This window comes from Pholis gunnellus (genome assembly GCF_910591455.1).
Source record: "Pholis gunnellus genome assembly, chromosome: 7".
NCBI classification, from domain to species: domain Eukaryota; kingdom Metazoa; phylum Chordata; class Actinopteri; order Perciformes; family Pholidae; genus Pholis; species Pholis gunnellus.
The window spans coordinates 11,189,076-11,202,408 of record NC_136533.1 but is presented as its reverse complement, the minus strand read 5'-3'; the positions used below and the strand labels follow the sequence as shown (position 1 = coordinate 11,202,408).

At 40.5% G+C, this 13,333-nt stretch overlaps 1 protein-coding gene across 1 annotated transcript in view; it reads right to left on the bottom strand.

Moving 5' to 3' along the window:
• Nucleotides 1-8,099: 8,099 nt before the first annotated feature.
• megf11 (multiple EGF-like-domains 11) overlaps nucleotides 8,100-13,333 on the bottom strand; it is a gene marked incomplete at both ends in the record, with an annotated part of 49,190 nt that continues 43,956 nt past the window's right edge. Inside the window, 9 exons of the mRNA XM_079163635.1 lie at nucleotides 8,100-8,275; nucleotides 8,541-8,747; nucleotides 9,430-9,468; nucleotides 10,735-10,798; nucleotides 10,885-11,045; nucleotides 11,706-11,942; nucleotides 12,046-12,174; nucleotides 12,338-12,466; nucleotides 13,067-13,195. Coding sequence (XP_079019761.1) covers nucleotides 8,100-8,275; nucleotides 8,541-8,747; nucleotides 9,430-9,468; nucleotides 10,735-10,798; nucleotides 10,885-11,045; nucleotides 11,706-11,942; nucleotides 12,046-12,174; nucleotides 12,338-12,466; nucleotides 13,067-13,195 — 1,271 coding nt within the window. The remainder of the gene's footprint in view (nucleotides 8,276-8,540; nucleotides 8,748-9,429; nucleotides 9,469-10,734; nucleotides 10,799-10,884; nucleotides 11,046-11,705; nucleotides 11,943-12,045; nucleotides 12,175-12,337; nucleotides 12,467-13,066; nucleotides 13,196-13,333) is intronic.

The window sequence follows — 13,333 nt, the reverse complement described above, 5'->3', positions numbered from 1 at the left end:
ACAGAACCCTCATTATCTGCAAAAATACATTCAAAAATGTATCTGAAGGAAATATGAGGCCCCAGCAGTCTAATAAAGTCTTTTTTCCCTTTTTGTCTTTGCTGAGCTGAAATGGAGGGATCGTAACACAAAGAGGGAAATTTGTTCTAAAAAAATCTTCTCAGACAGTTGAAGCCTCACGTTATCTTCAGATAAACTTTGTGTGGATTTTGCTCCCATCACTGATTCTGAAGCAGGTTAATACGGGAAGTCTTAGCGTCCATTAGGAACAGGAGGAATGACGACAGCAAGACAAACTGTCTCAATGTAGATATGGCCATCTGACTATTCTTGCGTTACCGACTGAAACATGAGACAATGAAGTATAGCTTCTGCAGAAACACATCAAATGACCCTCAAGAGCAGTAGATCAAAAAACAGCTTGGAGTTCCACTCCATCAAATAACAAGGAGAATGGAAAGATGAAGGCTTGTCAATACCTCCAATACGTCTTCTGTCAAAGGGGAGAAACAGAGCATCCATGGCAACAGCCTATTTTGAAAAAGTAAACTTCCTATTGCAAAACGAAGGAGCCAAACAGGGTGATTTGAACAGTCTGAGCCTCTTCTACAAACACGTGACAGAGAGAAGGACTTTTCACAGGAACAGCATCTTCTGTTTTCACTGAGGATATTTACAAGGAGCTACAGTTGTGTTGCGGCTTATTTTGAGAATTGAAATCAGACCAATACTGTGACAGCTTTACTTTGGTCTGTCTTCTGTAAATACAATCTGTCATCTTTGAGTTGTGAGACAGCCTGTCATTAGTTATGACTAATAAGAGCACGATGAATCATAGACACCGATTTGGTCAATATCTCTGCTGAAAAGTACAGATGGAGTTACCTTATAATTGAGACTGCTCCACTGATGGTGTGAGCCTATCGTTGGTGGTAATTTACATGGTCAAGAGGAATCAAAAATGTTTTTTAAAACTATTGAAATAAACTTAAATAAGGCTGGAAGAACATCAATCAGACAACCTGCTATAACTAACAGAAAATACTATATATCATAAAATACAAAAAGCTCAACAACAATACTGATAATATACAAGCCGCATCACCTTTGTGGAGGTAAACTGACATGACGCATTAACTTTTACCATTTGTTCATGTATTTTATTAATTTCTTTGCATATGCGAATACATGAAGCTTATGTGTGTGTGTGTGTGTGTGAGTGTGTGTGTGGCATATCATTGTCAACCTAAGGCTAAGGTAAGTATCATCCATACAAGCTTTAGGAAAAACAAAGTAAAGCTTGTTGTATAAGAAGCACAGGGGCTAATCATGTGTTGTTTCGTTGTCCTGTATTACTATAAAAGTAAACCGTATCCCCCCTTTGAGAAGACACTTCTTTTTGACCTTTCTGTGAAGGTATGGTCTCAAAAATATGTTTAATCTTCAGCCCATCAGTGTTTTGTGCATTATTTTGTGTGTGCTTAGGCGCTTATCATTTCCACGACACCATCATAAATCTGCTCAAACGTAATGATGAGTTAAATCTTTTTCAAGAGTACATTGTTATCCAAAGTCAAGGTTCCAAGGGTCATAGAACTGGTTAACCAAGGGGTCACCATTTCATACAAAATCAACTGGTATTATTCACAAATTAAGTGTCCCTGCTGCCTTCAAGTTTAACCTTGTTAAACAAGGACATCAGTCAGTCATTTATTCTTTCTTTCTTTATTCTTTAAGCTCCAGTGTCCCTTTAGACACATTTTCAGTGTCCTACAGGCCGCTGTCTTTACTATTGCAAAACAGTCATATAATTCAGAATTTATTTGAATATTTGTATTTATTATTGCTGATTATTATATATCACTCTCCTGAAATAAATAGATTTGAAAAAGTGTGAACACTTTTATTATGAACTATTCTAGCATTACTTAATTTTTAGGCCTAATTCCGAAATATTAGTCATTTAAAAAGATTGAAAGCTTTTTATTTTGTCTTAGGTGTCAGTATTAGTTCATTTGTATTAGTTATTTGCGGGATTTCAGGTCACCATGAACCACTTCTGATTAAATGTCAGCCACAACACACCTGAAGCTAGTTGAACATTTCATGGTTTGTATTTGTATTTTTCTGCGATTTTAGTTGGGGGGCAATGATTAGGGGGCATCCACAAAGAAAGAAAACTCTGTACTCACTTGTCACTGGTTTCATCGCTTCATCCTCTCTCACACGTGGTCACAATGTCTTCCCCCTGGTGGCCAATAGGCGGAACAGCAGTTTTTATCTAAACACCTCTCCTTTTTCTTTTGTTCCAGTTCACTTATTTCCAAAACTTCTTGAAGTAGTTGTTATTGTTCTGAGGGAGGGACTATGATTATGAATAATGAACGCTATTTTAATTAGCTCTTTCATAATGTGGGTACTGTGAAGCCCTTTGAACTGTCATTAAGGGCTACAGCATGAACACCCAGCTTCACCTAATAATAATATTCTAGCTGCCTGACTAAATCTTGATATAATTCACAATATGACTTGGGATTGGATAAACTTTGGCCTTCAAAGTGGGTAAACAATTTAAACTCAAATGAGTTTAATAATGAATAACCCTTTCGCTCGTTTATGTTATTAAATTATAAGGCAACTGATTACATTTAAATATGATCATTTAATAAGCATGTTTCTGCATAAAGTTGATCATCTATCTCCCTGCTACGTTCACCTCAGCAAGTATACTACAGTGAGTTTATGGATGTAGATGATATTGCTAAATTCCACCAAACTTGTGACAAGAGTAATAATCAGCTATTGTTCAGATAAATGTCTGAAATGTCCCATCTTAAACTAATATGGAAACATCCAGAGTGTTCTCACAAAGTCCTCCTGACCTCTCTATTTATTCTAATTCAGAATAATCTTTAAAGGGATTATTGGTGCGGATTTGCGTGTGTAAAGGTACATTTTGAGTTTGGGAGCCATTATAGACACGGAAGAAGTGAAAATGATCACCCTCACTGCTGAATACTGATTATGCATTAAGTAAAGATCCAGCTCGAGTGTGATGGATCCTCACAGTTCCTGTAGCAGGACGTGACCGCAATAAAGATCTGCAGCTGAGCTCTGATGCGGACTCATCCACAACAGAGTTCAGTCAAATGGCACATGCACTATTAAACGGAGCACGGATTAAACTCTTGATTTCTTCTGGAATATACAAAACTTTAACAGAGGTAGTCGTGTGCCAGTCCCTTCAAAAATGTTTTATCTTCATTTTTCCTCACCCCACATAAATCTACTCTGGCTCTAAACAGCTGAAGTCAGACTGAAGTGAAGGTGATAGGTTATCCAGCGGCAGTGTGGTCAGCATCCAGGTACAGCCTCTTGAGAATAAAATAAAGGCGGGACTCTGTCAGAACATTCAGAGGTATAGCCTCTTCCCGGTGTCAGCCTCCGTGAAAAACAGCTTCGGCTGAAAGATGTAGCTGACAGGCTGACTGCAGCAGAAAGGATTACGCCCAAAGCCTGCATTAGTAAGCGAACGTCCATGCAGTTCTTCTTTGGCTCTGCAATATTTCACATTTTAATAATCAGCCAGAAGACAGTCCTACCTCGAATTGATACATTGTCCAGGTTGTTTTATTCAATGTGTTGCATGCTACACTGTATGAACCTTCTGAGGGATATTTTTAGATGAAACCCTTCGGCCTCTTCGGTCTGAAAAGAAACGTGCGCTCTTTTTTGCTAATGTTGGTTGTAATGACACAATCTGATATTGTCTGTTAGTTTGGTAGACAAGGGCTTTGTATATTACAGATCCAGCAAACCCGTTTCCTTAGCATGTGAACCTTTAATCAAATACATACAAATATTGTTTGGGAATCTAACACTTATCAACTTAATCATATTAAAGTTAGTTCACTTTCTGTCTGCTTCTATGACTGGGAGAATGAGGGTTTATTGATATTTAACTTGTACATTCACACTTTTGTGAGGTGGGTGAGAGGTTCACTGGGTGTTTTTTCTTGTAGGTTGTAGTTAGATTTTATTATTTTCTTCTTCTGCACATGTTACTTGTTGCTTTAAGAATTTCAATGTTTATTTAATAAAATGTGCTACATCAATTAAATTGACTTGCCCTTTTACACCAGAAAACATGCAATGCAAAATTATCAATAGTGAGATAATCGGGTGATAATATGCAACTAACTTTGTATAACTTAATTATTCAATGTATCACACAGGAATTTGTTTTTTTCTTCTCCTGCCAGGATTGATTTCATACCTAAAATGTAAATGCGCAAGAAAAGAAAACAAATCCCCTGAAACAGTTGACGCCGCTACAGGAAATTAGAAATGATGGAGGATGGTTGTGTACAGATGTGAATGTGTCAGTGAGACTATTAATCATCGGAGCAGAGGAGGGAAATAACTTTACAATTACATATTTAATGGTCAATGTACTTTGCATTGAAACTTAATCCAGATTGTCTGAACAATGAAAAATCTAAGTAAATCAAAAATGTGCTTTTTCTACTGTCACAGTGACTCTGTGTTCTCCAGATACATTTAAACACGAGTAGTAGTTTCAGCACCTTTTTAGTAAGTCGTGCTGGGAGACATTTCATTTTCACACTGTTTAAACTTTTCACCCTTCAGTCTCTGCCCTGCTCTGCTCTCAATCTGACGTCTAAAAAATTGAATAAAATCTTTGTTCTGTTGCCGTCTTTAACTCTCCGTCCCCTGTGAGCTGTGAGAAAGCACATTAATTGTTGGGAGGATATAAAACAAGCTGCAAAATCGAAATCTCTCTCTTCCGCTCCAGTGTGACCTCTTCTTTTCATGCTTCCCTCTCTTTCGAGCTCTCTCTGAAGTACTCAGTTGTATTTGGTCCATCAGGTTCTTGACTTACTGGCTACATTTCCTTGCAGTGGGGCATCACGCAGGGCTTGTTGGCTGTCAGCTGGGCGGCATGTCTGTCATGTGTGGTGCTCGGAAAGGCTGCTTCTTACTACGAGTTACTGTGGTTAACGTTACACTACGCATTGTTTTAACTGCACAAGATGCATGTTTTCATGAATATAGTGAACATGCTGTGGCTAAAGAAACTAAATAACTGTGCTAGGAGTCCAGTGCATGCACAGAAAAGACTGCAGTCATGTAACATATGCGATAAACTGCTTTTAAATGTCATATTTAGATTTTGCACAACTGTTTGCACACCTGACAGGAAATTAATAAGTAACTTCACACCCCCTAAACATTCTGTCTTTGCATACCTCCAATGTTTTCATACTCCCCTTGCTGCAGTGATGTAGGCTACAGGTCAGAGGTGAAACGGGTTTGAAACCTTCAACCCTAGCCTTTTTTTAAGCTAAATTATGCAAGAAAACTGTGCTGAATTCCCTCACACTGTCAGCACTATGTTTATTTGAAATGCAACATTGGTGGTGATGCCTGTGCAGTGGTCAAAGAAGAAGCCTATTCAGATCCTTTAAGTAAAAAGTAGCTGTACCAATGTGTAGAAATACTGCATTACCAGTAAAAGTCCAGCATTCACAATTTTACTTAAAGGTGCTGAAAGCGAAATTGGGAGCAAATCTACTGCCTCTCAACATGACGACAGCTGAGTCGGCGGCTCTCAGCTAACAGTGCAAACAACAAATGTGCTGACAGAGCAAACAAACAGTGTTTACCTGAGGGGGGAACCGGAGGGTTGGTGCTACATTTAAGCAACACAGCCGTCAGTCAGGACGGCGTTATCAGCTGTAACCACTGTATGCGAGCAGTGTAGTATGGCGGCCGTGAGGCAGGCTCATATGCACTAACATGCATTAAAAGCACACACGGCCGGCCCGGCTATGTCAACAAAGAACGAAAAAGCTCGGATAATAACACACACAGACGGAGAGACTTAATTCTCTGCACAGGAAGACATTATTCCACTATAACGTTACATGGCAAATATATGTTTGTTATCTTTATGTATTATATAATTGGATTAATAAATAATCTTGAAAACATCTTTACAGAACTTCAAAATAATAAAATTCTGTTTAAATTACAAGTTGTTATACAGAACTGTGAAACCTATGCGTAAATCCTGTGATCACCTCTCGGAATAGCTTATTTAACATGGGAGTACTTTGACAAAATGTCCCTATTCATGAATCAAGAAGCAAGAAAAATGTGAGGCCATGATTTTTCTGGACAAGATTTTGGCACCCAGTAACAGACATTAGTAACATTTCCTATTTGTGAGAGTGGAATCCTTCATTCATCAGGCTTGTCAACATTCATTGTCATTAATGTTTCAATATTCAGAGCAACAGATGAAGAGAGACATATCCTGTTTAACACTCGACACAAGACGTAAATTCATCTTCTATCTATCCAGGTATTAACCTGACCAAAACATGTTTCTGATGGCAGAATAGGCTTTTAATTTGAAACGTATTTACCAAAACAACAAGCAGCATTGATATGACAGCAACTGGGAAAAATCTTCCTCGGAGGAAAAACAGTCACGTAAAATATGATCCACTGGTCAAAGATGTCATAATGTCCAGCACTAATGAATCGCTGTCTGGGCATCGATTGTCAACATGTTATTGCTTCTACAGAGGGTGAAATGGAATTCACATAGTGAATGAATAAATTCAGTTCAATTAATAAATAATTTAATTTGCCTGATACAAACAGAAAATATTTTAGAAATGGACTTTTTACATACGGTGTAGTTCCCTTTGTAAATACTTTGTGGGTCTTGACTTGGTCAGATAAAACCTTATTTTCAATTTACAATCCGACAGAGAGAGAAAGAACATTTTAAGTAACTTCAAAAACACACACACAAAATGACACTGACCATCTCACAAGAAGATACATTGTGTGTTATCTACATCAGTGGGTATCCATTATCTGATCATGCTCATCTTTTTTTTAATTCTAGTGTCACATTGATAAAAAGTCACCATCACTAATATAAATTAATAAATAAAGCAATTAGCTGTATAAATACAAAACATAAAAGGACAAAGTAATCCCTGCTTAACACCCAATAATTCAAAAATGTAAACTAAGACATTTGCAAGAAAAATGCTTTCACATAGAAAACAACACAATATCTGATACCCTCATCAGTGTGGGGAGAAAATCCAAACTTCAGACCTACTGTATGTGTGTATCGCTGAGTAACGGCATGATGCTTAAACACTGGTGACCCGAATGCATCTCTGGATACACCAGGCCTCATTTACACTGCAACTTAAAAGAAGCTCTGGAGTTACACACAAAATGTTACGCCTTAGTTTTAACTGTGTGATCATTACTGGATAACAGTGAATAAAAGGACCATTACAATATTTTACGATTTATCCATGCTTTATCAGACTTGGATCACTCTCAGCTGCGTTTCCATGTTTTTTTTTCAACATTTTGAACAGAGAGTTCTCTACTATTTGACTGAACATTTCTTCACCTCAGAGCAAATTATCATAATCTCTTCATGTCAGCTGTGTTGTGATCTGCAGCTGCTGCACACAATAACAATTCACAAACTCTGAAGTCTGTATGTAGTAAATCTTCACCCGCTTTGAAATGGTCAAGGTTGCCATACCTTCCTTCCTGCGGAGAAAATCACTTCCGTTTATGGGGCATTATAAACACTTGGCTGCTCCAGAATAGTAAACCTATATCATGAGCTTAAAATGAGCGTGAACATAGCTCTCTCCCTGTAAATAATCTGTCCACCCAATCCATGTGCGCTGCCCTTAGCACTGTTTGGAACCATTATGTTCCACTTCAGGAGGTCCATAAAGAGGCCGGGCAGCAGTTTGAATCAGTTCTATAAGAAAATAAAATGGTTGAATGGTCGCTGGTGTGTGTGACACTCTTTCCTCCCCTCCCTCCTTCAGGGCCACAGAAAAAGTGTAAGTGAGGGAGCCAAAGAGTGCAGGGTCCAGAAGAGCTGTGGCTGTCCCTCCATCTCAACATCTCAGTATCTAATTGAACACACTCGGAGACAGAGGGAGGGCCGTTGGTTGAAAGTTGGCTGAACGTTGCCTGGATGCCGGCACCCTTTCAGAGCCGGACGGAGGGTTCGCCCTCTAGAGCAGGGAGCTGGGGCTTTCTGGGGGAGGCGGGGGGGTGTGCGTGGGGCTGTGACGCATGGGCAGTATGTCATAGTGGCTGGGGATGTGGCTGCTGCGAGGGAGGTCATAGGGGCTTTGGGAGAAGCCGGTGGCCATTCCATTGGGTCCCTGCAGGACGCTCACGGTTGGCTCTGTGATAGTTTAGGAAAGAAGGAAGGAAAGAAGGAAGGAAACAAGTCGGAGAGGTAGGTAAGAAACACTGAGGCTGAAGAGTGGCAGGCACAGGATGAGGAACAAAGGAGAAAGGAGAGGTGCATGCAATGGAGAGGCGGCTCACATTTCCTCTTTTCAAGGCTTACAAAGTCTGTACAGGCTCACAGCAGGGGACATGACCAGAGAGGCTATAAGCTGCAGGACCCTGCTGAGCTCCACACACCAGAGCAACAACACACTCACCAACATCATAGACATTCCTGCTTGCACTGCCCAGGAGGGTGGCAGTGCCTCCAAAGGGCACCTCACGGTGGGAGGGGGACTTCATCTCCACATAGCTGCTCTCTGTGTGCTTGCAAGCCAGCCCTGGTGGGTCTCTAATGGTCGCGTATGGATTCTCACTATTCAGGGAGCAGGAGCTGTTGCCGCACATGGAGCCCTTGATGTAATCTGCAGTAGCCGCGAGACAAGGACATATTCAGCATCAACAAAGATGGATGGATTGCCACTGACTTATTGCAGTGGTATTAATGCTGGACTCTGAAATCCACGACTAAAATTTAAACAGACAGAGTCTGCGGCCTGGAGAATGGCAATGACTATCGTTGCCATTCTGAAGAAGTTGTACTTCTTTTGTCTCCGACAGGTGACTAATGGTGGTATATAGTAATCAGAGTACAAAGGGTAGAGAGTTGAAGGCTCATCTCATCCATAACAGTCTCATCAGTCTGATAAGAGGCCTCATTAGAGACCGCAGCAAAGCTCCTTCAGACCACTCTCCACACCCCTGGGTCCCCCACATTGACCACCGACTGCACAGTATTGGGCACTGAGCCATGGAGAGCAATAACCGTTGGAACAAAACCTCAGCCCACCATGATCTTGCAGAGAGTTTTCACATAAATCATGGAGAATATAAGGATATGGGATTTGGGGTCAGAGAGTCTCTGAGGGGAATAGAAACCAAATGGGCAAATTGATACATGGGATGTTGAGCATAAAAATAATTTTGTAATATTGGTGCTGGTGAAGCTGAACAGGATTCCACACGCAGTATGTCTGCCCACACACCCACACACACACACACACACAAACGCACGCACGCACACAGTTACTCAAATTAATGACTTACCTTGTTTGGAGCCTCTCTGTGTTTCTCCCTGTTGAACATCTGTAGCAAATGTCAAAACATGATAGTCAAACACAACATTTGAATTCATTCCCCTAATGTGAGAGGGTTGACAGGGAATACATCATTAAAAATGTTCAACGTAGTATGTCTTTATTTAGAAGAATACGAGAAACGTGAATTTGAGGAGATACTGGATGTTTCACCTGCTTGCTATCACATTCCCCCAAGGCTTACAAGCTTATATAATCAACTGTGGTCATAACGGGATACTTGCCAAACAACAACAAATCACGAAGAGAGGACAAGCCTGTTAAGGCTACATCAGTCCATTACTTAAGTACAGCAGGATGTACATCCAAGACTTTTTTTTTTAAGAGGGACCTGTCATGATGATTGATCTGCTGTCTGCTTTAACACAAAATGAAAATGTGCAGATTGAGATATCGGACTTTATAGTAAAGCATTACAAAAAAACGAATCATAGATTTTTGGGATTTTGCATGTCGCTCAGCATTAACAAGACTGAAATCAGTACATAAGCCTAGTTGAATATATATATATATATACATATATATATATATATATATATATAGATATATATATATATCAGTAAAACTGTATTTTAGTACCCACTATTTAGCATTTATGAACGCTGTATAACCATTAAACAAATGTATACAATAGTAACACAGATGGGCATCTTAAAGACATTTTATATTATTACAACTGTGTTTTACTATATTGTCATTCATTATCTGTTTATACACCAGTCCTAATGCCCACAGAAGGAGGAGTTGTAGGTTTTGAAAAATACATTAATCATTATTTACATTTGCTCACAACTACATTGCAGAGTGTTATAAACCCTTTATGAAATGTTAATGTATTGTTTATAAGGTTAAAATAAGGGTTTTTTGAACCAGAAGTAATTTTTTTGTGAGGTTTAATTTTCTACAATTCTCAACCAAGGAGTGTAGTATCTGACCCAGTGCACGCCATCACTGAGAAATGTGCCACTGGGGGAAGTGAATGAGGACTAATGAGCCCACAGTGAACCCTATTCTCCTCCTCACCACAGCTTTCTCTGTCCCACCCACATATCTTATCAAAATCAGAGCAAAGGTTATGTCGAACAAGAAACCCCTGATTCATCTTCATTCACAGCAGGGTGGCTTGTGTCCTGGCTGGTGCCTATATGAGGTTTGTGCTAAAGACACATGGGTCTTTGCCCTTGAAGTAAGGATTCTACAAAGTCCAAAAATTCAGGCTGTATGTGGAGTATTATAGTAATTAAGAGAAACTGACCGAGGTCGTTGAGGTTGCAGTAGGCTCTCCATTCTGAGCCATTTCGACTTTTCAGAGTGCTTGACTGAAAGAAAGAGCACAGTTTTGGTGTTGCTTTTATACTGTAGTATGATTAAATTGTTTGTTAATGCAAGTTGAGAGTGGCCATACTTTGAGGGTCAGAGTGCCATCCAGGTTGCTGGAGATGGTTGAGACAACGTTACACTGGGCCACAGTGTGGTAACTAGGGTTGGAGAAGCACTGGCCACTGGTGCCCTGGCTCTGGTTGACCTCAGCAGCGCTGGTCCTCATCGCAACAGTACTGCCACACTCTGAGGGTTCAAACGACAGGTGAGAGGTTTGAAAACCAAATAAGTATTTGTGTGTCAATATTTTTGTGTCTACCACCTTCAAAGTACTGACAAATAAAGTCATCAGCACTCAGCCTGAAACGTGACTGTTTCCTTTAGCTGCTGTGCATCATTTGTGAGCGCTGATGACTTAATTTGTGATTTTTGTGATTTTCGGGTCGGCACTCTAAAGATGATTGAGTCGAGCATGCCAGTTATTTTGTTTATACATGATTTAAAAATGTATTTTGCCAACAAAAAAATCAAGATTAATCCTAAGTAAAATCTAATTGATGGACAAATGCAGAGTTTGTAGATTTAGGGCTGTAACAAATTTTTATTATCGATTAATCTGCTGATTCTTTTGTTGATTCATCAATTGTGATTAAAAAAAATTAAATTTTCCCAGACTCCAAACCCAAATACATTCAGATTACTATCATACAAGGCAAAGAAAAGGTAGCAAATCCTTTCATTTGAGAATCTGGAACCATGAAATGTTTGGTATTTTTGCTTGAGAAATGAAATTTCTCACCTAATCGATTAATTGACTAATCATTGCAGCTCCACATTTGTCCATCGCAGTATGCAGCATCCGTCCACAGTGAGCAAATATTTTGAGTAGTCAGTAAAACATCTTACCAGACAGGGAATAGTCTGTGTTGGTGATGTGCATCGCCTGTGTGTAGGACACACTGGGCTGGATCTCATGGCCTTTGTCCCTCTGCCTCTGTCTGTACCACACAAACAGGCTGAGCATGGCCATGATGATGAGGAGTAGAAAGATGATGCCCATGACGGCCCCTGCTGACTGTCGCTCAGAGCCTCGTGCTGGGCTAATCTTGGTGTACGGGTTCAGCTCCTCCATCATCAGAGCTGCTACAGAGAAAACACAGATCGTGGGTTGTTTAAACACTGTTTACACATCAGTGTTTGAGTGGTAATACAGTGATGAGCCTCGATCATCTCGATCACCTCTCACCTTGATCACAACGGATGCCTTTATATCCGGGGCTGCAGTAGCACGTTCCAGTCACATAGTCACAGGTAGCATTGTTCAGGCACTCACACAGCTGCTGGCAACCATATCCAAACGTACCAGCAGGACACTCTGCATGGGAGAGAGGTGCATTACTACATCCATCAAAATTAAAGCACTTAGAGTGGGAGCCAAAGTGTTTATAGAACACACGCATACACACACACACCTACACACACACACAAAACCACAGAGTAATTTTGCTCAGTGCTAGAATGTGTTGGGCCCACTCAACTCTGCTCACAGCTCGTCCCAATGAAGCCTGTTCGGCAAGCACACAGGCCAGTGATGTGGTCACAGTCTGCGCCGTTTTGGCAGCGACAGACTTCCGAGCAGTCCCTGCCGTAGAACCCTGAAGGACAGCCTGGGACAGAGATGTATAAAATGTCGGGGTGGAGAAAAACAAAGGGAGGGGAAAACAATGTAAAGAGTCAAGGTCATATTGCAGGGAGCCACGGAAATCAATACTATTCAATGTGTCTGCAGCATACTCAATAAAGGACAATGTGAATTAAGTGAAAGATTTCCTGCTTCAGCAGAAAGTCTGGTTAACATGTCAACGTAACATGTAGGTGGAAATAAAGAACAAGACAACTGGAAATGGTATATATGCGAGAGAAAAAGGAAAACGGCAAAAACATAAGACATTTCCATGCACAACAGCAGGAGCCACAAGAAAAAGACCCTTAGGGTGATAGATAATGTAATTCAAATCAGTTGACTGATGTAGATGATATGCACTAACTGTTGGTGAATGACTGGAATATATAATTAGCAAATGAATGAAGTGACCATTAGTGTTATTTTGATTTTGTCCCCCCCCCCCCTTAAAAAATACAAATAAAAATCACCTAGTTGCCCAGTTGTCTCTAAAGACATGATTCCCACTCGTCATCTACTGCAGTTCTGTTTGACTGCCAGTAGATGCCACTGTGTGTCTATTAACTGGATGGGAGAGACTCACGCTGTGTGCAGTAGAGTCCGGTCCAGCCGGGGCTGCACCTGCACTCTCCTTCATGGGCGCTGCACTGGGCTCCGTTGTGACAGTTACACGAGTTGAGACAATCAGGGCCCCAGTGCCCAGAGGGACAGGCTGCAGACGCCAGAGAGACAGTCAAGCTCACGGTCACACACCCTCCCACACAAACTCTATGCCCCAATGCATACATGAAACACACAACACTGAATTTTGAGGAAATGCCTATTAATATTTTCCACACATACAATATTG